This window comes from Ochlerotatus camptorhynchus, unplaced genomic scaffold (genome assembly GCF_037179485.1).
Source record: "Ochlerotatus camptorhynchus isolate MF236.1 unplaced genomic scaffold, CSIRO-AGI_Acam_v1.1 ptg000062l, whole genome shotgun sequence".
Taxonomy (NCBI): Eukaryota; Metazoa; Arthropoda; class Insecta; order Diptera; family Culicidae; genus Ochlerotatus; species Ochlerotatus camptorhynchus.
The window spans coordinates 4,277,920-4,304,649 of NW_027040552.1; the positions used below are offsets into that span (position 1 = coordinate 4,277,920).

The 26,730-nt window shown below is 42.0% G+C and overlaps 2 protein-coding genes and 1 pseudogene across 2 annotated transcripts in view; 1 reads left to right on the top strand and 2 right to left on the bottom strand.

Moving 5' to 3' along the window:
- Positions 1-26,730, bottom strand: part of by (blistery) — an 854,610-nt gene that overhangs the window by 596,702 nt on the left and 231,178 nt on the right. The gene's annotated exons all lie outside the window — the stretch shown is intronic.
- On the bottom strand, positions 7,998-18,915 carry LOC135717601 (uncharacterized; annotated as a pseudogene).
- LOC135717575 (uncharacterized) lies at positions 16,490-17,623 on the top strand. Its single transcript, XM_065239711.1, has one exon. The coding sequence runs from the start codon at positions 16,490-16,492 to the stop codon at positions 17,621-17,623; it is 1,134 nt and encodes a 377-aa protein (XP_065095783.1).

Below are 26,730 nucleotides of genomic sequence, written 5' to 3' on the forward strand. Positions count from 1 at the left end.
TCAAGCGGCGAAGCCCTGTGAAGAGAGCAGCTCATAATCCACTTTTATGACCATCATTACGCATTATATGAAGCTATTTTATTTGTTTATTCGGTGCATCCCTCGCTTGCACACCTCACCTCCAGTCCAGTCCAGGGCAGTGGTCTGTGGGTGACGATAGACGAGCAAACGGAGAACCGTTTACGTTTACGACGCCTAGCGTAGCATAGATATTTAGATGCACACGTCCTAGGTACAAACCAATCCGTTTCGAAGAAATTGAACTGCCATTTCACCAGTCAACAGAGACCGCACGGACAACTTGGCGGCGGCGGCGGCGGCGGCGGCGGCGGCGGCATCTTTTCGCGCCCTATGATGAGCGCATACCTAATCGGCCGTAGTTTAGAACCGAAGTATGTACGATGTGTCTAGAGATGACCCATTCCATTACCCACCACCCGTGAACTGTTTTGTCAGTATTTCACACTGACATGCTGTCGGAGCGGACAGGGACGGAGTTAGACATGTGGGAATGTTTGATGCTTTTAGCAGGAAAGAAAATATTGTTCTGTTGATTTTTTGTACATACACATGGGAACTGTTGATTTGTGTTCTCCCGCAATAGCTGCTTGTAGAATTTTGTGATACTGGTGCTAAGCGTTCGGACTAGATTGTAATCTATTGTAGCTTCAGATTTTTTCGTTCAAAAATATTTTACTTAGATGTTCATGAGAAAAAAAATTAAAAATGTACTTTCGATCATTACAAAACTCAATGTGTCCTGATTTCTCAAAAAAACATTAACCGCATTGTAATATACCTTGAGTGATGGAAAAGTTCGCGAAAACTCACTATGACTCGCGAACTTTTCCCATGGTGAACTTCGTGAAATATCGCGAACTTTTCCAACACTGCAAGGTATCAAAATTACCGATTATGATAAAGATAATGCAATTTTTATTAATGTTATACTCATGATCAGTACCACTAGCGATAAGCTCCGATGATTATAATCAACTGTCGTTACTGAAGATTCCCCATATCAGGCGAGATTTCGGTCATTCTAAAGCCTATCCAAGTTAAATTTCGGACGCTTTTCTTTCAGTGTAGTTTTTGAAATATTTCACGAACCACTGTTTAGAGATGAACTAGCCTAAGGCTAAAAATCTCTTAAATAAAGAATTAAAAAAAAAAAAACGAACCACTGTGTCGTGATTCGACGACGCATTTTAGAATGCCTTTCTGGATGCTTCGAGAATTACCATCCGTACGAACCAAGAATAGACCAAAAACTCTTGATATGTCAATGACGATTCTCTCAATTCACAACTCTCCTCAAAAGCAGTGTTGCCAGAGGTTTCTAATAAGTTGTACCTAGTACCTTCATTCCCTGCATTCTTCCCTACCTCTACTCTGTGGTTGATTCATTAATATTAGTATGACTATTTTTATATATGTGTTCATTTATTTGTTCATTAATTGAACTTGTACTCTCCAATTCTATTCGAAAATAGTGTGTAACAATATATCCTTAAATTTAGATGGTTTCTTTGATTTTCTTTTGACGTAGGACTACGTCTTTGATTTCTATATGGGGGTACACTTTGTGAAAACCGAAAATGGAACATGTAACAAATTAAGAAAGATTTTGAACGTTAATAACTCACCTGCCCCTGGTCCAATTTCAATAATTTTATCATCAATCGATCAGAAATATGGCTACGCATCGATAACAATGCTTTCGAATGTTGATTTTTAACAAGAAACTATGACAAACTGGTAAATGTCCAGCATGGTCCAAAAGCGTCGAATTAACTAACAAATCCACCAATCACCTACATGCATATGCTGCTTCCCCAGCACAGTCGTCAGAGAGTAGTAAGTAGACGAACCAAGTCGAAGTGGCATTCGCCTCCGATCCTCGGGCGCGTGCGAATAGGGAGGATGGAATTGCGTAATATTTTGCACAATCATCGCCATATGCAGAACCAAACGCAAATTCTTCGAGATAACCACCATCCGTCGTCTGGCTCGCCGTGGCGGTGTCTGACGTATCTCCGGTCTGATTTACGAGGTGTGCTGAAGGTGTTCCTGAAAAATGAGATCCGTGATGCTGTCACCTACACTAAACACGCCAAGCGTAAGCGGTCATGGATGTCATCTACGTTTTGAAGTGACAGAGACACACTCTGTTTGGTTTCGGAGGTTAAATCATCACCAACTTTGGCAACAAAACGGCTCTTTTCAGGGCCACCAAGCTTATTACAGTAAAGAGTAGGAATAGAATTCATCTGCCTGTTTGTCCATATTCAGAACCAACGATCACACAAAATGCTAACGTAATCAAACTGGAAGCAGGGGTACAACTGAGATTGGACCCAGGCCTGCTGGGGTGAGAGGTAATCACGCTAACCACCGGCGCCGATATCTTTCAAGGTGATATCAAGTTTAGTTATCTCAGACATAAGAAATAAAGTGCTGGAACTCAGCGATGAGTAAATTTGCCTCATGTTTTCCCAGGTTTTTCCAGGATTTTCCAGGGAAAAATTCCCGAATTTGAGAAAAGTTAATTTTGGATTCACTCAGTCTATTGGTACTACTCCGAGACTGAATAAAATTTTCGTCAATTTCCTCATTTTCTGGCAGATTTTTTAGGTTTTCCACAGGAAATCATGAGACAAATTTACTCATCGCTGAGTTCCTGCACTTTTGGCGATTATGAGTGAACTAAACTTAAATTTGGGTCGTTCTCATTCGCCGTGTACGCAAAAAGAAAAGAGCCAGTGTCGCTACTTGATAGCAAACTACTCATAATGGGAGGAGTCTTTGTAGCTTTTATACCACTTGGTTGCACATCATTCTGCTTTAACCTGAAAAGATGTAAAAGAGCGCTGCTGTATGGCATTAGCTCATTTTAGCTTCGGACGGCGTGGTGAACAGCAATAGCAGCAGTAGGAAGGTGGTGGCTAGTCCACTCCTTCACACCTAACAAGCAACAATTGACTGGTCGTGGCAAAGGAGGAAAAGGTCTGGTAAAGGAGGCGCCAAGTGTCATCCCAAAGTTCTTCGAGATAACCGCCATCGGTCGTCTGGCTCACCGTGGTGATGCCAAACGTATCTCCGGTCTGATCTACGAGGTGTGCCGAAGGTGTTCCTGGAAAATGAGGTCCGTGATGCTGTCACCTACACTAAACACGCCAAGCGTAAGTGGCCATGGATGTCCTCTTCAATAAAACGGCCCTTTTCAGGGCTATCAAGCTTACATCAGTAAAGAGTTGGAATAGAATTTATCTGTGCTTGTTAGTCCATATTCAGAACCACAAGCCCCCAACGACAACACAAAATGGTCTCCAGAGTTGTAATCTTGTAACCAAACTTGAAAGCAAGGGTGCAAGTGCTTTTGATTGATTCTCTTAATCAATTTTCTCTTTGAAAAAAATTACTACAAATTTGGTTCGCCTACAATTCAAAAACGAAAAGAGTTGAGATAATACATAATTGATCAATTAAAAGAACTAAATGCTCTTCACATTTATTCCGTCCACTAGCGGTCCTACGTCAAGCTTCCGTTCGTGCCCCTAGGCACAGATCCTTCTACTTTTTGATTTCCTCGGTGGATCGTCATGAACTGAAGCGTCCCCGAATACTAGATTCTTCATCAACGGTAAGATCAGCAGTGGGACCTCCTTCGGTATCGGTTGGTCCTGTTGGTGCACTGTCGAGTTCCGGAACCTTTTTGGCATCCTGTACGTTCCGGGAAATCTGAACACCACGTTCACTGCGCACCACAATTTTGACTCCGTCCCGGGCTATCACTGTATACTTTTCTGTTCCAAACGTTGGATAGCTCTTCAATCGCTTTGGCCTGCATATTAGACCAGTATCACCCACCACAATGTTGGATGCTTTTGCTCCTCTTTTATTGTCAGCATACTGTTTACTTTCTAGCTTAGAAAGAGCATCTTTTTCTCGTATATCATTGCGATCTAGTATTCCACGAGTCTCCCAGAGATGTGGAAACGTACCTCGGTATTTCCATCCGACTAATAACTCGAAAGGGGTAACTCCCAGTCGGGACAATGGTCTGACCTTGTTATGCATATGAACGTATCTGTCCAACGCCGATCTCCAGTTAACTTTCTCGATTCTTGCTGCAGCCAATGCGTCTTTTATCCCTTTATTCTGTCTTTCGACAGCACCATTAGATTGGGCGCTCAGAGGAATTGATTTCCATATCTTAACACCTTCGTCCCCCCATGTCTTGATAAACCTTTCACTCTGAAATGGCGGACCATTGTCGCTCTGGACAGCTAACGGGTATTCCCAGTTCTCGAAAATCCGATTCAGTGCCATATTTGTGGCTTCGGCATCAATTGTTTTCATTTCAATGACATGCAAGTACCGTGAATAGGTGTCCACCACTACCAAGAGTTCGCCATACCCAAACTCATTGTCAGTGAAAAATCGATTTGTAGAATCTCCCAAGGACCTTGGGAGGACAAGAGAGTGGAATGGAAGATTTTTTTTTTTCGCGATAAGAGTTTCATACTGTTCGACGAATACTTTGGCCACCAGAAATACTCGCGGAGAATGCGCTTGATTGAGGCAGCACCCATGTGGCCCTGATGAGCCGATTATAATGCTTTGCGTCGGAGGCTAGGAAGAACTATTTTACAGTCTTTGAAAATCAAAGGTCCCAAAACTCTTGGATGCTATGCTTGGCATTCGAATCTGCGGAATCCTGGTTCCCAATGGCCGGACGTGATTGCTTCTCGTACTTTCCTCAGTTCCAGATCAACCTGTGCCTCCACGTTTATCTCGTCCCAAGAAAGTTCCATCTTGCCGGCATCTAGAAATGTTAATTATTCTCAATGTTCTTCATCATTCAATTTTCGTGATTCGACGACGCATTTTTTTTTTATTAATTTATTTATTTGATAAGGCTCAACCGAATTAACTTTACAGAGCCGACGATTCTTCTTCACTATGCAATACATCTTAAAACTATAGTCAACAACACAATAAACATTTTATCTTCCGCTATCCAATAAGCCGCCTCTACCAGAACGGGAGCCGCTTCCAGTGGTTTACTTGTATGGCAGATTCGCCAACGATGGTCAGAGCGCTTCCATTGTAGCAATGGACGCAAAACGTGTTCAACACTCACATATTCATCACGAAACGGTTGTTTTCCAAAGTCGACGACGCATCGACTGAAAAAACTGCTGATGAAGAACAATGAAGAGGACCACACAATGGTTGCTGCCGAGTAAACAGACGATCACGTGACACACATTGAGAGTGGTCTGCTTCTGTCTACAACCGAGTGAACACTGACGACGCATTTTGGAATGCTTTTCTGAATGCTTCGAGAATAACCATCCGTACGAACCAAGAATAGACCAATAACTGACTTGATATTTCAATGACGATTCTCTCCATTCACAACTCTCCTCAAAAGCAGTGTTGCCAGAGGTTTCTAATAAGTTGTATCTAGTACCTTCATTCCCTACACGCTGAAACGTTTCACTTATATGACAGCTGAAGCTCTCCACTTTATTCCGTAGTACAACATGTTTACATTCTTGTTCAGTTTCGTAAAATGGCGTCAAATCAAGTGGAAGCACGCAAACGCATTTTGTACGAACGGCAGCAAAATCGAACGTTGTCGGTGCGCGATCTCGCCAAAAAGCTACAACTGCCGAAGAGTACCGTGTTTAGTGTGTGCAATTCGTTTGGCCAGTGGATCGGAAGGTTGGAAGCGGAACAAATCGAAAAGTATGCTCTCGACAAATGAGCCAGAAGGTGGTAGCCATTATTGAGAAGTATCCAAACCTTGCAGTTCGTAACGAGGTTCGCAAAGCTGGAAAATCGAAAAAAAAAATGGGCAACGAAACATACGAGCTCGAAGACTTTCAACAACTGCAATGCAAAGGAATGCCAAATCTAATTTTTGAGAATGTAAGACTCGCAAAGCGATCCTACATTCTTGTTCTAAGCGACAGGTAGGAAACGCTCCACGTTCCCGAAAACGTGCATTTTGCCGTTATAACTGAAACGTTTCTTAAACCTGGCCATAAGGTTAAAGGGACGTAACTTATTTAACTTTTCGAAATGATCGTCTGCATAGGGTGGTGGCGATGCCATCATTATTCATAGACGTACCAAACATCAAATTCGCTCTTCATTTGAAACCATTTTTTTTTTAATCTTCGGGAGATTCTGTCGAATTAATATTTGGACAACTTATGTTTTGGTTTGTTTTTTCCGTCGATCTTGTTTTCCGTACTGAGCACCAATGCTACCGACGTGCCAGGAAGGCAGCTCCCACACGTGGACCGTACCTATCGACCCATCAACTCATGAACCGGGGACCAACGGCCTTACTTCCCATCCGAAGGAAGGCGTGATCAGAGATGTTATGCCTCAGAACATCCCGGCGGCGCCGACTGGGATTGAACCCAGGCCTGCTGGGGTGAGAGGCAATCACGCTTACCACTACATCACCGGCGCCGTTGTAAGCTTTTTCGTAGTAAATGAATACCAAATAAAGGGACTCTTGGAATTCATTGACCAACTCCAGGATGATGCGGAGCGTGACAATATGGTCCACACAAGATCTTCCGGCACGGAATCCTGCCTGCTGCTGCCGGAGAGTCGCGTCGATCTTCTCCTGTATCCGATTCAGGATAACTTTGCACAGAAGTTTGAGAACAATACATCTCCACTATTAATTTGGTCTTAACTGATTCATGTCAACTTTGAGAGCCAATTGGTTACCCATGCTAACTGGCTCTGATCACCTTCCAGTAGCTTTTGAAATATCCCAAGAAATAATTTCTAATCTCAACTGCTCTACTTTCAATTACCATTGATCTGTTTGGGTGCAATATTCAACATTTATGGAAAAGTACTTTGATCCAAATATTGCTTTGCAAACCAAAGTTGATGTTATTTATGCTCTTGAATCTCTGACTACTTCTATAGTTGAAGCAAGAGCTGCCTCATTACCAAAATGCGAGGTTAAATACGATTCAATTATAATAGACGACGATCTTCAGCTTGATCCGTCTGAAAAATGTCCGTAGGAGGCAATATCAAAGAATACGCGATCCTGCCGTGAAAGTTATCTGGCGGGATTTTTTCCTGGAAAACGTTATAATGGCACATTTAGAAGCATTTAATACCATCCTGTTCTTGTCACATCAAACAGCAAAAACGTCCAGCTGCTGCTGAAGAAAAAATGTATTACTTCGATCTTTGATGACAAAGCATAGTTTGAAATCGTCAGCACAAGACAGCTTCAGGCAACGGATCGCAAAGTGAACGTCATTCAGATACAATAAAAATATGAACGGTCCCAGATGACTGCCTTGAGGTACACCAGAAGAAACAGCGAACGGTTGAGAAAAATGATCTCCAATCTTCACTGACATATGTCAACCGGTGAGGTATGAGCGAAGCCAAGCAAGAAGAGAACCGTGAAAACCCAGTCGCTCTAGTTTGGCCACTGTAATCTCGTGATTGATTTTATCAAAAGCAGCAGAAATATCGGTGTAGAATAGCATCCACTTGATGACCTCTTTCCATCTAGCGTATGATTGATGATGTGTATTGAACAAGATTTGTAGTGGTCGACCTCTTCGGCATAAAACCGTGTTGTTCAGTCGCGATGTAACTAGAGCATGTGTGTTTTAAATGATCTAGCATCAAAAGTTCAAAAAGTTTGAGACTGCACATAAAGCAGTGATACCACGGTAGTTGGACACCGACTGCTTATTGCCTTTTTTGAAGACAGGGAAAACAAAAGAATCCTTCCAGCAGTCGGGAAACCCAGAATCCAAAGAGAGGTTGAAGATGTATCACTCCAAAACAGTTCTTAATAACCGCGGAAGGGATTCTATCAGGGCCAGTGCTGAAAGAATTTTTCAAACGAAGGCCTGCTCTACCAACATCATTAGTCGAGATAGGCGGATGCGGCCCAACAGTAGAAAGTACGGAAACATCACTTACGGCAGCTACGATGTGCTCGTTAGGTAAATTTTCTTTGACGAAGACACTGCTGAATTGTGACATGAACAGGTCAGCGATTCCTTCCGTATCTGATTCTTCTTGATCCGCATTGTACATTGTAGAAGGTAAGCCCGATTCCTTCCGTTGATCGTTCACATGATTCAAGAAGCTCTTGGGATTTGCTTTGAGTTTAGATTGTAGATGGCGCTGATGGGCTTGATAAAACTGTTTGTTGGGCCGCTTATACTGTTTGTTAATGAGGTTGTACTTCCTCTTCGATGCATCCGTTCGGAGTTTACAAAATGTCTTCAAGGCAGCTCGTTTGGATGACTTCAGTCGCTTGAGCCGGTAGTTGGTCCAAGGAGGGTTACTAGATATGGGTGGAGTTGTCATGGGTACAAACTGATCGATCGCATACACGACAATATTCGACGGCATTCGCGTCACGATCTCGGAGTTCATCGTCCCAGCTGATGCTTTCGAAAAAGGTTGCCATTCCCTCGAAGTCAGTCCTACGGTAGTCATACGATACGCTGTACAAGGTAACCCGAAAAGTGCAAGCCTGATATATTTAAGTGTAATGATAACTGCAGAGGTGAATGGTGTCTACAACGTTTAACTAGGGGTGCCTCTTGAACTGAGCAATTAGAGGCGAGTTCATGGCTAAGGAAACATAGATCAAGTAGTCTATGATTTTCATTGGAGATCTCGTTCCGTTGCAGAAGATCAGCAGTATTGTAGCAAACTCGGAAAGATGCTACTAGATGTGTAATATATGAGCCATTAGAGCGAGGATGAAAGAACCCTGTTTCATTCGATGACTAGTTGACTGAAGCAAGATTGAAATCACCAACAACATTCGCATTCATCTTGGATACAACCACATAACATATGTGGAACTTCATGCAAAATAACTGAGTAAAAGTTGGCCCCTTTTTTGTATTGCCTCAGTGGTATAACTGGTATAGTTGGCCATCGATCTGTCAAAATAAAAATTTCATGATATAGATACTGAGCGTTCACAAGCACCAATGTTGAAAACGTAAATAATGGCTTCTTCCGTAAATTTCTCGTAGTTCAAAGTCAATCCATGTAAGCCACCAATTCTATCAGATAAGGGGACGCTCCTTTTACATAATCATTGTAGTGGTTTACTTGAGTGGTTTTTCATTCTCGAAAAATTCGCGGAAAAAGTAATTGTTTACGTTTGCGACATTGGCTCTTTTGAAAGAGAAGCAGATTTATGGTTGCATGCTCAGTAAGCATTGACTTTTTTCGACGACTCTGCATTGCACTTTTTACTCCTGTAGTAAAATCCCATAATCATCTGTCAATCTGTGCATGAATCTAGCGAACTTTGTATTATCTCTTCACTCCACCATGCTACCAGTGAAGCGCCGTCTCTTCACGCAAAGCTTGACAGTATCTTATGGGATTTTCATTGGAGTGAAGGGTAAGGAAATGTTCACCATGTTTCACGCACAGACTGACGTTTGCTGAAGGAAATTTACCGGACGAATTGTAACTGTGGTCTTAACTTACAAGTAATATCTTGATCGATTGGAACGGACACTCGTTTCAATGGTTCAGGTGCTGCGGGGATGGTTGTAAATAATCTCCTTTGTAGAATTCTCGCTTTTTCATCGATGATTGTCTGGATTGTGGTCTCCTTGTATCCGTTGAGTCTTGCTGCTTCGAAGATGTACTGTAATTCCTTAACCTTTCCTGTATCGCTGAGTGGAAGAGTCTGCATTCGATGAATCATGTGGTGTGGTGAAAGGCGGTCATTTTCTGCTGGAACGAATGGTTGGAAGTACTCTCATTATACAGGTATTCCACTAAGACGCCCACATTCATCAGGATTCATCATGGCAACCAAGCCGTCGGAGCCAAATAAATTCATCGGATTGAAGAAAACTATCGCATCGCTTCACAAGGACGTAGCATTTCTGAAGAAATGCCAAAAATATAAGGTTATACCTATAAGCCATAGGATTAAGGTAAGGACACCCACCCCACCCAGCGTAGTAAAGAGGATGGAAGCAGAGTTCATCAAGGATAGCATCAGACGGCTTTATAGCAAACTGGACATGAAGGTTTTGGAATGTTATTATCTACATCTCAAATTGGCCAAGGAGTATCCAATTAAATTCCAGGAGTTTCGGTCTAGGGCCAAGGTAGCAGAGGAGTGCGAATCGGATAGGAAGCGGAAGCTGCAGGATAGGAAGCTAAACAGACTACGACAGGAGTCTCAACGGAGACGGACGACACACCGAACGACGCCGAGGGTTCACTCCATTGATGGGTTGGTTGTCAACCGATCGACGACCGCATTCACGGAAGAACAATTGACACACCGCAACAAGGGGCTAGGATACGCGGTTACATCCAAGCAGATCATCATTGACATAGAAACAGCGATTACCAAGACGCTTCCAACAACATCATAGAATACGGTTAGGACTATCACATCGAACATAATCAAGGACGGACAGGAACAAAGTCGCACCAACGAAAAAGAAATTCTGATTGTAAAGGAGCTAAAAAGTAAAGCAGTATACTACGTAAAGGCAGACAAGGGAAACGCGGCCGTTATCATGGCCAAGGACGATTACGACAATCAGATGACAACGAAGATTAACAACGGACCGTATAGACAGCTTCGAGTAGACCTCTTACAGAACATAGTAAAACGCGTGGAGAAAGCACTGAAGGAGTGCAAATCGATATTAGGAGATGGAGCAGGTCGTTTACGGGAACCCAATCCCATTCTACCCAGGATCAAAGGTCTCCCCAAAGTCCACAAACCGGGAAATGAAATGCGAGAGATCGTGTCTGCAGTTGGTTCCCCCACCCACAAACGCATCTACAATCTTCAGGAGACATCAACGAGGACGAGATTATGGTATCTTTCGACGTCACAGATCTTTTTCCCAACGTACCGGTCAATGAAGCGATCAACCATTTGGAGGACTGGCTATTAACACAACGAGAGGATGCAGCATGGAGAAATAAGGTTCGGACGTACCTTAAGCTGGCCCGCCTTTGTATGGAAGAGATCTACTTTTCTTTCCGAGGTAACTTCAGACGAAAGGAGCCCCAATGGGAAACCCCCTATCCTCCTTCCTGTGTGAACTTTTCATTGCCAACTTGGAGGCATTTCTTAAGGAGAAAGGACTATTACCAAACCGCTGAATGGGTGCGATATCCTACGCAGGTGTGGAAGCTGCCTTCCTGCACATTCGATTGCCATCAATGGATGGCAATCGATGTCCGTCGGTGATTGACACTAGATTGCGGAACAGAGACCGACGTTAAATAAAGGAAACAAATTTAAAAATAAACTGAAATTAAAAAAAAATTAATTTTTTAAGCAAGCTACCAGCGTACACTGTTCACTGAATTTATGAATAGGGGAAATGGATGTCATGTCGGTCTAAATGCCCCTAATTTGGGCCCATACATAAATTCAGCAACCGACAAAATTTTCAATAACAACCAAAAATATCCATTAGTGCCGTCCCAATGACGCGTTCATCTAGATAAAATTGATAAAAAGCAGATTTTTAGCAATGGGCCCAATCTTCGATCCATAGGTTAACATTAGAGGCAATTCTTATTGTTGGAGGTAGAAACCTAGCAAGTGACGAATAATCGAAGCACAAATAAATGTATTCTCATAGTCTGAAATAAAATGCTATTTCAAGTTTGTCTCTCATCAAGCTAAGACGTATTTTCAAGTAGTAGTAAACCCTGTCTACGGCCATATCACATTCAAGACTTATTTCTTCAGTTTTGCTGATAAAACCATTTATATAGCTTGAAGGGGGTTGTTTTTAGATAATCAATGTTTTACGTTTTTATTAATTATAATTTACTAAAGTTTTTCTTTCGGTGATTTTTTCTTCAAATTTAATTTAACAAACTACAACTTCTTCTCATATCTAATTTTGATCAGATCAATAGTTTTCATATTATGATTTTTTTGAAAAAAATATATTCAAATTTAAAAAAAAAGGTCCTTTTTAAAAGTTACTGTGAAGAAAAAAAAAAACATATTTAAACGACATTTGCAACCGTAGCAGCGAACATATGAGCAATGTCTCACTCAAATCGGAAGGGGTCGAGACAGAATTGACATTTTTTAGCGTTTTGGGCTGGAAATGCTAAAATTCTTTAAACGGTCTGGCAACTCTTCTAATAATCTTGAAAACAGGAACTCGTAAAAGAATCTTGATTCAAAATAGTCCTAAAAACGCAAAAAAAAATTTCAAATAGGCCATGAAATCACTCAAATGACATGAAATCGCCAAAACAGTCCCAACATCAAATAATAACGCCAAAAGAAAAATTCAATAATCTTCGATTTTTGTTTTAAATAAATCTAAATTCAAGCTGTCTGAATTTCAGCGACCTACATGAAGGCATCCCGCGACCCACTGGTGGGTTGCTATCCATGGATTGAGAAACGCTGCATTATCTGATTGAGCGAATTTCCTCTACCAGGTGCTGCTGTTGGTTTGCCTGAATGACTCTTAAACCACAAAAAATCGACGTTGAAAGTCATCTTAAAAATTTGGCGGCCTATGGCCATATTCACCTAGAATAATTGTCCGTACAGGAGAAGGGAAAATTCCTCAAAAACCGTCTGCTTAGTTTATGAACAATCCCGAAAGGAAACGCGCAAAACTGTTCTCTCCCTTTTGTCGTAAATAAAAATAAAATTCAGCTATACTGAGGTACAGCTGTCAGCCCAGCATTCGCGACGATTGCTATGAAATGCTAAAATCGACACACCCACCACTCTACTCCAAGTTCACTCGTTCCATAAAATTAACTTATTATACCGATGCTTTGCAACACTGCAAATCACGGTGCAAATCAAGACATTATTGTTCAACCGGCGTCGACAACAGAGACATCCGACCAAATGGTCTCATAACACATGACAGAGCATAAACATCGCTGTCATCGGCTGAGCTGAAACCTTGCTGCACCGTCCTTTTGTCCGACGTATTTGGGTAGGTACGTGCCACCGGTGACCGTCGAAGGGATCAAATTGCAGTGGACCATCGTCGTCGTCATCATCAGAGAATATGTTTACCCAACAACTGAACAGCTTAATTTTTACGGATCGCTCCGAGCGTGTGCAACAGTTACCGACACCCGAATCGGAAACCCAAGTTCAAGGACATCCGCCGCATCTGCTTTTGATCCTATTAGCATTGTTGTATTTCGTATACCTATACCTACGGTCGTAACACAAAGGTCAATGGCAAATTCCCAACGGGCGATGAGAGAAGAAAAATGACCCAAAATAAAATAAAGACATATTGCGACATCGGGCGGGGAAAACGTGACCCACGTTCTGGATGGAAGATCGGAAACAGGGAGGCGAGGGGTTCCTCAAACAATGGATGCGCTCTACCACCACCGCCGCCATTAGGTGATTATTCAATTTGAGAAGTTTATTCTTTCGTTTGCTGCTGCTGGCAGCCACCGTAGATTGCGTCGTCGGGTTTGTTTCGATTCGGATGCTTCCCGGTCGTTCGCTTGATGGGTTTTGGGTTGGGTGGTATGATGGAACCATTATTTCATGATTATTGGAAACGTGTGTGTTGCACACCACCGGGCTTGACACAATTGGTTCTGGTTCGTAATTTATTTGATTTTAAATTTTTATTGTCATTTGTCATTTCACGCTGCAATGCACGGCAGTCGGCAGTTTAGGTGGAGAAGCACTTTCGCCCTTTGTGGATGGATTCAATTGTGTGGAAAAAATGGGTCAACGGGTGAGACTTTCTGTTGCTTGAGGGAAGAGAAAATGTGAAATTTCTGACATAAAGCTTGAGTCATTTAATATCTGGACGCACTGATTGTTTTACTGCAGCGCTCCTAGCGGTCGGATCTAAATGGTGTCCTACATGAAATTGCATCACGGAAAAAACGCTGTAGGAAATTACCTAGTTGACCAATCCTTTTCAAACACTCACTCGCTATAAAAAAATGTTTTTCGGAATTATGAAATCATTAGATGGTAATTAATATTTGTAAGCAGATTGTGACGCCCTGAAATGGAAATTGACAGGTTTTATGAATCAAACACATACTTTACACCCTCTTCTTATTACTTACAAGTACAACATATCATTATATAATCTAATGATTGCATAATTTCTAAATATATTTTTTTATGGCAAGTGAGTGGAAGCAACCCTTCTTTCAGACAATAAAATATAACCCATAAGTAAGCTTTTGACATATTTATTTCATTCAACTTCAATACCATAACCGTACGCTCACACCTTACGCTTAACTCCACTCATTTGGTTCTGTACAACATCTGGCCGCAGCTTCTTCTGTACGGAAACCCACTTTTTCTTCATGTTTTCCTCAGATTTGACCTCCTTGGGATGTTTCCGTAGTGCCTGTTTCATAATAGCCCAGTATTTTTAGATGGGCCTTAGATCTGGTGCGTTGGGGTGTTCATGTCCTTAGGTACGAAGTGGCTTCGTACCACTCCAGGACAACATTTGAATAGTGGCACGAAGCTAGATCCAGCCAGAAGATCGTAGGGCCCTCGTGTTGCTTCAACAGAGGAAGCAGACGCTTCTGTAGACACTTCTTGAGGTAGATCTCCCCGTTTACAGTCCCGGTAGCCACGAACGGCGCACTCCGTTTGCCACATGAGCAGATCGCTTGCCAAATCATGTATTTCTTGGCAAACTTTGAAAGTTTCTGCTTCCTTACTTCCTTCGGAACATCAAACTTGTGCTGGACGGTGAAGAACAGTAGCCTCGGAAGCTGCCGAAAGTCCGCCTTGACGTAAGTCTCATCATCCATGATGAGACAATGAGGCTTCGTCAGCATCTGGGTGTACAGTTTCCGGGCCCATGACTTTCCCACCGTATTTTGCCGTTCGTCACGATTTGGAGCCCTCTGCACTTTGTACATATGCAGTCTCTCCCGGTCCTTGGCTCTCTGAACAAAAGACTTGAACAGATTCAACTTTTTGGCCACATCCCTGACCGAAGCATTGGGATTCCACTTAAACGCTTTCACGACACGCTTGTGATCCTGATCACTAATAGAACATCTAATCTGACCGCATTTCTCCTTCCGTTCGATGCTCTGAGTTTCGTAGTAACGGTTAATCTCACGACTCACCGTTGACTGCACGATTCCGAGTTTGTTTCAAATGTCCCGATGAGAGAATTGAGGATTTTCCAGGTGCTTTCACAAAATCAATTCGCGACGTTGCTTTTTGGGTGACGCCATTTTTTCTTCGAAAAACTGACAGCGATAAAAATACAGTGTAAACAATACACTCTAAACTACTTCTACCCACAGAGAAAGTACTCCATGAGTAATTTTCTACAGCGTTTTTTCCGTGATGCAATTTGATGTGGAAAACCATTTGGAATGTTTTGACAGCAGTTTGTTTTGAAATGTTTCCTCTTTGAGTGCTGAAAAGTTCGTCACGATTTATGTTGTTTAAAAAAAGTTATCTTGATGGAAGCCACGAACCTAAAACTAATTTTGGACCGAGGGGAGTGACACATCTAAATCTCATTTCTAGATTCTCAAAAAATTTCACACTTGCGAATCAATCTTCGAAAAATCTTCTTTTATTTCTCGCATCGACTTGCATCGCATATCATATTTTTGCAGGAAATCTTCAGAATCGTCATAAATCTTCTTTCTATCTACTCAGCTAGCCATAGTAAAACACAATCTTTTCTGAACCGTAGATAGAGTCGCCCCCCTCGTTTTGGACACCCACTTGGAAAATCCGACGTGTTCAGGTTCCAAAAACGCGAAGTCGTTGAAATTGGTGTGCAGTGTTCTCAAACGCTTCCGTGAGCGGCATACTATCGATCGGCAGAATTATAGCAAGAGTCTTAGTGGAACCAAGGATCGGAAGCTGCATTTGAAGGTGTTGAGAACGGTTAGGGCAAACCCAAGGCTGTCGGATTATATTGCAGTTTGCATTGAAAGTTGGATTTTCAGCACACTTCTCAAATCACAGTTTATCCTTGTGCTATATTGTTGCCAGAAAAGATTTGATATCGTATTGATAAATAATTTAACAAATTCTTGAATACTTGCTTGAATATAAGTGCTAAGCATTCACTATTTGCACGCTACAATTATCCCATGTACTTTGTAATCTTTTGTTATTGTTTTTTGCGTCATTACAAATCATAACAAAGAAAAAAAAAACTTTTTTGGATTTACAATTTACAATTTTTTTATGCACAATACATCCTGGCAACACTGCCAGAAGCGATCCTTCAGATTGTCAACAGAAACAAAACAGAGTTGAAATTTGATTGTTGTTGTTTTCTTCAAGTTTCCTGCTGCCTCGGAATTGTGCGCTTGAAAATTGTTGTCGAAATAAATATTGTAGTAGCAACGATTACCAGGTAAAATTAAGTTTCTATTATCTTTTGATCATTGACTGATTCAACTTTTGATAATGTTTGCTTGCAGCAACATGGACAATGACGAGGCTAACGCTGAGGATCAGGAGAATCGGGACACTACGAATCAAGTGGATTACGACGTCAGCTTTGATGATAATTCTGACCAATACTCCATTGAAGCTCTCGACGATGATTGTGACCCTCTGATTCTTCCTTTGGGTCATGATGACGCTGCAGGAAACTCATACACGAATGGAGGAAAACCTGACGAGCCTGCGAAAAGTACGGACAAAAGCGAAAAGAAACATAATTTATCGCTGTGTGGATCATTCTTCAAGCGTAGGTTTGTTAGAGAAACATCCGGTAGCTTGATAGCTTCAAAAATACTGTACGGTGATACAGTAGAGGAGATTCTGCAAAGTGTGTGGACAATTGTGAAGCCGGTCATTTGTCGTGAAGTTATTTTCATCGAGGATAATGGAAGTCAGGTTCCTACCTGGGCTGATAGTGAACCATCGTATGAGGATTTGCAGAAATTCGTTTATATGCAGAATAAGAATCGGAGACGAATAAACATTGACCAAATTGACAGCAAACTGCTGATTAGCTGGGACACTAAGGACATACGAGTGCATGTACACATCTACTCAACGGCTGTATCGTGCAAGCAACTGTGGGATTTGGTCAACAAACAATTGGTGCAGTTTCAGGATACTGATCGAGCGGGTGCTCCCAACAACCAGTCTCTCTCCGTGTTGGCTAATGAGCTTCGAGAGTTGCATGGAAGACAGTTTACCGGTCACGCTAGCGCGTGGAAGCTGTGGGCAAATTACATCCACACGGCTCCAGCACACAAACGGGAACGAAGAATGGCAGAGTTACCTCCGTACTCCATAATTAAGTTCTTCAGCTCTGTACCTATTTCCGAAGCTGTGCAGCTGGAAAGTACTCGAAATGGGCTATCTGTTGCCAGCACCATCAATGACGCATTTTCAACGGAGCTAACAGTATTGGAAGAAGAGGCCGACCAATTGATTGCACTGGGACAGAGGGTAAAGCACCGCATTAGTGCACTGCGGGCTCGATCATCGATCAATTCGAGTCTAGTTTCAGCAATGCAGGACTCTTTCAGACCAGAGGAGAATGAAGTAAGCCGTTCCTTTGCAGAAAACGTTTCGGATATGTATGATATTGATCATTCGTGAATCATCATTTTCAAATACATACGTGATTTTTGTACCTGAACAGTTTTATTCAAATAAAGCCTTTTTACTCACACTTTTGTTAACTTCACTCTCATTTAGCATAATTTGGCTGCCCAGCATTTTGCGACAACCCAACTGAAGGGTTAAAGACTCCACCCGGTGAATATCCACAGTGAGTATAAATATTGGTACAATCATAGTTTTCCAACCCCATAAATGTTTCCAGAGCCAAATGGGACAGGTTTTCGTTTCGATTTTCTACGTATACTTTCCTAATTCGTGATTTCATCATGCCGAATATCATTTCCACCGGATTGAAAAAGGGACAGTAAGGAGGTAGGAACACTGGAATGATGCCTATGGATCAAAGATACAGAATGATGTTGGCATCGCAATGGATGCGAGCGCCATCCATTATCCATACAGAGTTCTTTCCTGGGTATTGAAGTACTTTGTTGTTCTTTAGGGCAAATTCACGCCAACATTCAAAAAATATCTTCCGGGTTAATGTTCCCTCTGTTTCAAAGCAATCCAACACACCATGCAAACCCAGAAAACATAAGAATGATGCCCTGGGACGACGCACAAATTCACCCCGGAAAACGAGTCGTTTCCCCTTGATCCCGTAGCCACGATTCCTCAAGATGCTTCTGTTATCCAACGACACTTCGTCTAGAAATACTAGTTGATACGTATCCCAGTCAAAAGAACTTAGTTCTGAGCAGTAACGGAGAATTTGGATGGCCCTTCGTTCCAAAGCCTTCCACGTCAATCCTTCAGCATGCAAAATTCTGCAGATAGATGATCCACTAATCTTGATCTGGAATCGTTGGTAGAAAAGATCTCGACATTCCTCAAGGTAGAGAATCGGGTTCTGATGGTAGAGGTCCAAAATCCATTGCCTTTGTCGTGTACTGAATTTCCGGAATACTTACTCCCGCTGCTTAGAGGAAAGTAGTCCATTCTCCTCGTAGGATGTTATCCAGCCGCTGATTGTTGTTTTGCTCTTACGGTACACAATTGCAAGCCTGGCTCTTGTTAGCCCGAGGAAATAGTAGCCATAAAGGCAATGATACTTAGTATTCGTGCTAGCTCTTTTATTTTCAACATTCTGTAGGATTACGTTGGCCATGTTCCTATTGTAAATAATCAATTTCCACAAAATCGACGGAAAACGAACAGCTATGAAAAATCAAAACAAACAATGACAGATGTCATAAATAAAACAGCGCATGCCAGAACTTGACAGATAGCACTTCTAATCACACTTATGCATGGTTGCACTTTCAAACTGTGCAGTCCATTTAAGGGAGAAGAGCGCAATAATATCGCCAAGAAATTCAATGCCAGCCAAAGCACCGTCAGAAGGATTCGTCAGCGAGTAGGAATTCGATCTTTTCGGGCCAGTAAGGAACCAAACAGGACACTGAAGCAAGATCTAGTGGCCAAAAGACGTGCCCGGAAGATATGCAATGAGATTCTTACAAAGTACGAAGGATGCTTCCTCATGGACGACGAAACGTACGTGATGGATTATGAGCAGCTTCCCAGACACAAAGTTCTATAAAGCCACTGGTCGAGGTGATGTCCCTAGCAAGTTCAAATGCGTTTTTACCGATAAATTTGCAAGAAAGCTTATGATTTGGTAAGGTATTTGCAGCTGCGGACAAAAAACCCAAGTTTTCGTGACAAACAAGACTATGGATTCCTAAATGTACAAGCAGGAGTGCTGTATTCTTCCGTACATTAAGGCTATGAACCAGTGACATTTCGAAAGTTATTTCTTATGTTCGAAAATCCCTGTGTTACCGATCGATCGGTTTTCGAGGAGAACTCAGCCACGGTTGTCAAAATTTAACTTCTTGTCTGTCAGAAATAACCACGCTCGGATAGCGGATAGCGGATAGCACCAAATGGTTCAAAGCCTAAGGTGACGGCCAGGGTAGACGCGACACGCGACGCGACGCGATGCGACTCACGCAAGGAATAATAATAAATAATAAGATTCTTTTGAATTGGTCGCGTCGCGTCGCGAATCGCTTCTACCCTGGCCGTACCCTAAGGCTGTTGCTGATGGCAGCCATCGGTTTATAGAAATACTGTCAAATACCTTAGAGCATCTCCACCGCAGGGCGGTAAACGGGGTTTAATACCCATTTTAGCAACCCATGGGTTGTAACGACTCCCACCACGGGGTGCTAAAACGGTGTGCCAAATAGCAACTTAACCGTGAACGCACTCCCGGGTAGTAGCGCGTCTTCAAATTTGAAGACCGAGTTGCAACCCGAGATGGGTTGCTATTTTGTTTGACAGCAGAACAAGAAAAGCGCGCCTCGAAGCGCGCCGAAGTGTTTTGTTTTGTGGTCGGAGAAGGAGCAACAAAAATAAGTTCCCGGAACAAGTTGTTTGTTCTGGTAAGTATATGTGAATAAATGTTTTTCGTTTTAGGAAAGTGCATCCGAAAGGGAACCGATGCCGGATTCCAAAAGGGAGTAGATAAAGGTAATGATTAGTTCAATTTTACTAATATAAAAGTGGAAGTGAAAGGATCCCGTTCCCGATGGGGATTCAGTAACGGGATCGCGATGGGGATTCCGTAGACGGTTTCCCGATGGGGTTTTCGTAGACGGTTTTCCGATAGCCGGATTCCGATGGGGATGTCGATAGCCGGATCTCGATGGGGATGCCGATAGCCGGATTTCGATGGGGATGCCGATAGCCGGATCCCGATGGGGATGTCGATAGCCGGATCCTGATGGGGATGCCGATAGCTGGATCCCGATGGGGATGCCGATAGTCGGATCCTGATGGTAGTTCCCTCATGTTGGAAATTAACGGATCGGAGGATTCCATAAGAGATTCTTGTGTGGTGTATTCTGTATTGATGAATTTACGTGACGGTCGACCAGAAGATGGAAATGATGTGAAAATGATAATGACGTTTTGCTATCTGTCAAATTGTATGGAATATTTTTTAGTACATCATCACTTTTGTGGATTTGGATTTCAAACTTAGGTTCAGTTTCGCGTAAATTCATCAATTGCTTGGTATCTTTGTTTCTGCTTTCCTGGGCCTCTTAAGATAGTTGCCCAATGGGAAATCACTTTCGCACTTTATGAACAGACACGGGGAGATAGTACCATAGATATAGATCGACTAGTTTACGAGCCGTTTCTATTCCGTAGCTTTCTTAGCTCTCGCAGTTAATTTCTCTGCCTGATGATAGTATAAGAGTTATTACTTGAATTTATCCAAGTATTTATATCATTTATTACATGATGCCATTCCCTCCCACATTCTTTTGCATCGATAGATTACATCTGGATTAATGCCGGTATTGTTTATTGACAAAATCGAAAAATATTCAAAGTACATAAGCGATTCAGTCAAGGGTCGTTTGGGGGTGGTCTGGTTTTGATCCCGAGTCATTTTGTTAGTCACAAGAAATAACCCAGGTTGCTTGGTTATCCATTTGTATGCCTCTTTTCACACCTACTCGATAACAGTCCCGTGGTTTCACAAAATCGCCATTTCAATTTCTGAAAAGTGACAAGTTTCAGTGCAAGTATTTCGGTTAAGGGTCACGTGGGAGCGGTCTAGTTTCTTCACCATTTTATTGCATTTTCTTGTACTTTCAATTGCTCAAAGAATGGCCTGCTCGTTTTTGTCAGTTGAGAAGTTATTGGTATTGGAAGTTGGGTAGTTTTCAACCAAAAAATGTGAATAACTTTTCAAATATTAATGATAGCAATTTGCAGTCTTCTGAGAAGATATGTAATTTGATATTTCTAATATCTAAGTAGAACATGCCAGACATGTAGAAATATTGTAAGAAAAGTTACAGATACAAAACTTATTTTAACGATGCCTCCACAAAAAAAAACTTTATATCTCAGCAGTTATAAGAGCAAGAAAGTTATAGTCTTGAGCAAAGTTGTTTAAAGAAATGTTTTCTACAGCTTTGCCGGGCACAATTATTTTGTATCTCATCATATTAAAAAAAATTGCATCTCACTTTTAGGTGGATTATTCTTTAATTTTCTTTTACGATAAGAAGGATTGTTGTAACCCAAGAAACTTCTCAGAAGACAACAAGTACCTTTAATCAACCATTTCAGCGTAAATAAAAAAGTGCGTGTTTTGATACCCTTGGCACCACTGCAGTGCGACGTCTAGAGGTCGAAAATCAAAGGTGGACGCCATTTTTGAATCCAATATGGTGGCCACCGGTTTTAGAACAACTGTCAAATACCCCAAAATTTTGTTATTTTTGAAACAGTGGTGACGTGTAGAGGTCAAAAATCGTAGTTGAACGCCATTTTGGAACCCAAGATGGCGGCCATCGGTTTTAGAAATACTGACAAATACCCGTATTTTCCAAAGGGGGTAAATGAAATCCTTGACTGAAGATTTTCTGCATCATATATTCCAGAGCATCGTATTGCAAAAAAAGAACACTCTAAGACTTATAGCGAATTCGTTTATTATCGGGGTTGGAACCAGTTCCAACCCAGTGCGAAACCGAACTTTTTGTCAGTGCGAACCTCAACCTGATCTAGGTTTTAAAAACAAACGAGCAAACTGACGTTTGTCAGAAAACAAGCAGACCCAATCCTGATACCCGATCCAGGTTGGAACTGCATAATAAACGAATTCGCTATTAGTTTGCACCCCTGACGATAATCAAGCTTGCAAATGCTCATTACAGCTAAAATGCTATTTTTCGGATTTTTGAAGCTATGAAATATTTTAATGATGATTCTTCTTTACAAGATGCAAGAAATAAAGGTAAAGTGTGTATATGACACATAAAACCTGTAAACTTAGTTTTCGGAGGGTCACAATAGCGATTAGCTGTAACGATGAGCAACGCGATGAGCGAGCAATCAGCGATCATAAAATCGCTGGTTGTGACCTTCTGAAAGCAAAATTGACAAATTTTATATGTCATACCCAAACTTCACCACCTATTATTGCTTCTTACAAATAAAAATTATCTTTATAGTGTTTGTTAGTTTAATAATTTCCAAAAAATAGCATTTTAGCTGTTATCAGCAATTGCATGCCTGACGATAATAGGTAAAGAAGTACCGAAGCCGTCATTTTTCCTTTCACGTCCTAACTGGCTCACGGTTTCTTTGATCCTTCTCCGACCAAAGATCTCAATTACTCTCTTTCTGTGTACGCAAAAATCCTTCAGCAAATATTACCCCTTGAGGGCATCATCAGCGCCACACCAGCCAGTTTCATGCACGTCGTAGAATAGCACTAGATCTGTCGATCGTCTATTCGCGCAATCAGCGAACTCCACACTCCAGTCTGTCAGTCAGTCAATAATGTGAAAACTGCGCCCCCAAAACATCCCACGTCGTCGCCGTCGTTCGCTGTAGTACAATTTGCTTATCTCCGCAGCGGCATCTTTTCCCAGTCCATACCTAAGCCTATGAGCAGTGAAGTCAGCCCGTCCTGGAGCTGTACGATGTCAGTAGGAAAGTTTACCTTTCTATTTACTTTCAGCTCAATCAACTCGAGAGGCGACTTTGTCTAAACGCTCTCTGCCTTGCGGGAGAGGTGGGTTTAGTTGATTACTGTCGTTTGGCGCACAGTTCGGGAAAGCAATCGACAGTCAATATGTTCAATGTTCATGCTATTTTGCGTGGGCGTCCCTACCCGGCGGTGGTGCAATATCTTGCTTGGCAATCAACTGTTTTCTGTTTGTGTGGTTTATGTGGGTTAATGCTATGAGCGAGCTATAGACGTGATTTCCATTGTTTTTCTCAAGCACAACATATTTTGAATCGAGACTTTGACGGAAGATCGTCGTCAACCCCCTGACACTAACGAAGATGGTTTTAATCGAAAAAAAATCCTCACTTTTAATTTCGCGTGGCAGATTAATTCCCCTACACTTGACTCGCAAAAAGCCATCGCATCATCATCAATTACGAGAGCAATGCACACACAGTCGTGGAAGCAGCATGGGATGAAAAGTAATAAACGACGACCACGAGAGACGCAAATTTATTGTGAAGCATTACCACCATCAAACAGGGGCTAAATGGATTGTGTTTTTAATTTGGCTCGCTCTGGCAGCTTTTTTAATTTCCACCATCACTCGTTAAAAGCTCGCGCCAGTATGGAATATAAGCTGCAAGGCGTGTTGAGCCAATTTTTCAACGGCCAACGGCAAATGGCACTGGGCGAAAAGGATGCAGATGGAGATTCCGTTCCGGAGGCACATTTATCCTCATAAGTTGAAAACACACACACATTCATTCACATTCCAGGAGGCGAAAAACAGCCACTGGACATGGGATGATGAATGTGCCAACCAACATCCACTGACCGGAGGCTACCTAAAGAGTGAGGCAAAGCTCAGAAGCCCTCAGATGGAGGCATTTCTTTGTAAACTTATGGCCGGTACATCCCCTCAGATGCATTCCGGCCCGAGAATGATGCATGGGGGTTTAATTTGCGAGTAATTTGTTTCAACGAGCGCCCGGTAAGATTGGTTACAATGCTGCAATTCGTTCGGGGCTGTTATCCGATTGTCATGAGTCAGATTTTTTTGTAATTAATTTTTGAGATACTGGAGTCAGTCCTAGTCAGCTGGGAAGACAGAAAGACCTAATTCATTTCCTTTGGTACGGTGAGAGTTGTGATCGTTCGCTCATGCACGGCCGAGGAATCTGACTCAACTCTGCGTTCCGTTTACTCACTTTCGCTAGAACCACGGTTACTCGTAGCTTGAGTGCAAAACCTACTTTAATTTGTGTAGATAGCACTACTGTTTGACCAAATTTGGCAGTTATTTCTATTTGTCTATTTTTCAAAAAATCAAAACAATTTTGTTCATCATTTTTTCATCATGACCTATAGTGCAATCATTGGCATTTTTTTTATCCCCTAGAACATATCAACAAATAAAAAAATAGAAAAGAAACTGTTATTGAGAAAAAAAGATTTTTTTAGACCGTGCTTATTTTTTTTTCAAATAGTCCCAGTTATCACCTACAACATTGCTCAAGGCACCAAACCGATCGGATAAACCATTTCCGATTAACAGTTTTCTGAAGATGTGCTTATTATTATTTTTATTGACCCTCTTCAAAAATAAGGCTTGATTAAAAAATGCGATATGAAGATGGAAAATTGCACTTGGCGGCACTATGAAGATGGCATACGGTGGCAAATTTTCAGGGTTTTTTCAAAGTTTCCCAGTGCCAGATAAATTAACCGTTTCAATCCTCAGGCACCACATGACATGGTGAGGATGCCAAACGACGGACGCATTTTCCAACAATAAGAGTCCGAACAATCCTTCGCAACTGACGTATGCTCAAATCTGACTCGAAATCATAGTTGACCTGCGACGTAATTTAATTCAAAAAACTTCATGGCGCCGGGTTCGAACAATCGTCGGTACAAGTGATTTGTTGTGATGTAAAGGCTCGGTGACCTAGTGGTGATCGGTTTTGCTTACTGAGCAGAAGATCGTGAATTCAATCACAGACTTCTTAGTACTATAATGTTATTAGCGTCACGATGCAAACAAACGTACCACTTTCTCGCCAAACCATGAGCAGAATTGACATCAATCCCGAGATGTTTTCCTGAGCTTCCTCGAAACTTAATTCGTCGTACAATACGGGTCCTGACGGAATTCCATTGGACGGTTTGTTGTCTCCACTGCTGCACGTTCTTCAACGGTCCGTTGACGTCAGCGTTTTCCCATCCTGTTGGAAGCTAGCGCACATGTTTCCAGCGCACAAGAAGGGTAACAAACAGGACGTTGGCAACTACCGTGGCATCACTTCGCTTAGCGCAGTTGCTAAATTGTTCGAACTCGTTGTTATGGAACCGTTACTCGCTCACTGTAAGCCGTATATTAGTATCGACCAGCATAGTTTCATGGCTGGTCGCTCCACTTCCACTAACTTGCTGAGCCTACATCTCTCAGATGGATGTCATTTGTGTATTTTTTTTCCTTGATTTGTTTTCCGTTGATCTTGTTTTTCGTGCTGAGCACCACTGCTATGGACGCCAGAGAGGCAGCTCCCACATCTGGACCCTATCTATAGACCCATCAACTCATGAACCGGGGACTAACGGCTTTACTTCCCTTCGTGATCAGAGCATCCCGGCGGCGACGACTGGGATTGAACACAGGCCTGCTGGAATGAGAGCTTATCACGTTTACCACTACACCACCACTGGATTTCATTTATACTAACTTATCTGCTGCCTTCGATAAATTTAATCACCGCATATCAATCGCAAAACTGGACACGCTTGGTATCCACGGCTGCCTTTTGCAATGGTATCAGTCGTACCTCACCGATCGCTGTCTTACTGTTATCATTGGTGATCACCAGTCCTGTATGTTCGCTGCCACGTCCGGTATACCCCAGTAGACTGATGCAAAATTTGACTTTTCCGCTCCACAGTGCTTAAATGGTTTCAAATCGGGTCCTGATTAGCCTCCCAAAGTTACAACTCATTTGGTTATAAACAGACTTCGCTCAACCCATGTGAAGTTTACATGTAAATTATTATGGGAAATCTCAACTTTTTGTTCATTGCCTTCTAGTCTTTTTCATATTGAGCTGCGAAACAGATCGATAGCCAATCTTATAGTAAATTTTCTCAGCTACAACTTTGCTCAAGACCGTTTCTATGTAAAACGAGACAGAAAAAAGTTATTAATTATTTAAGAGATTGGTAAACTTATGACATGATCAAGCAGCTGCTCTGTAGGCAACACTGTATTTTGCAGTGTGACATAGTAGCCATGATTTTTGTGTCCTATTCAACGCTCCAGAAACACCAATGTTGCCTGCTGAGCAGTTGATTGAGCATGATCATAAGACATCAGCGCATTGAACCATTGATACCTTTCGATCCTTGCATTTAATCAAAAAGTGGTCTTGAGCAAAGTTGTAGCTGGGAAAATTTCCTACAAGTACAGTGGAAAGTTTTTGAAGCAGACCGATATAGTGAATTATTAGATAGACATGAACAAAAATCTTGGTTTTACCATAGTAATTCCCATACAAACTTCAAATGGTTTGTGCCATCTCAGTTTCTCACCAAATAGGTTCAAATT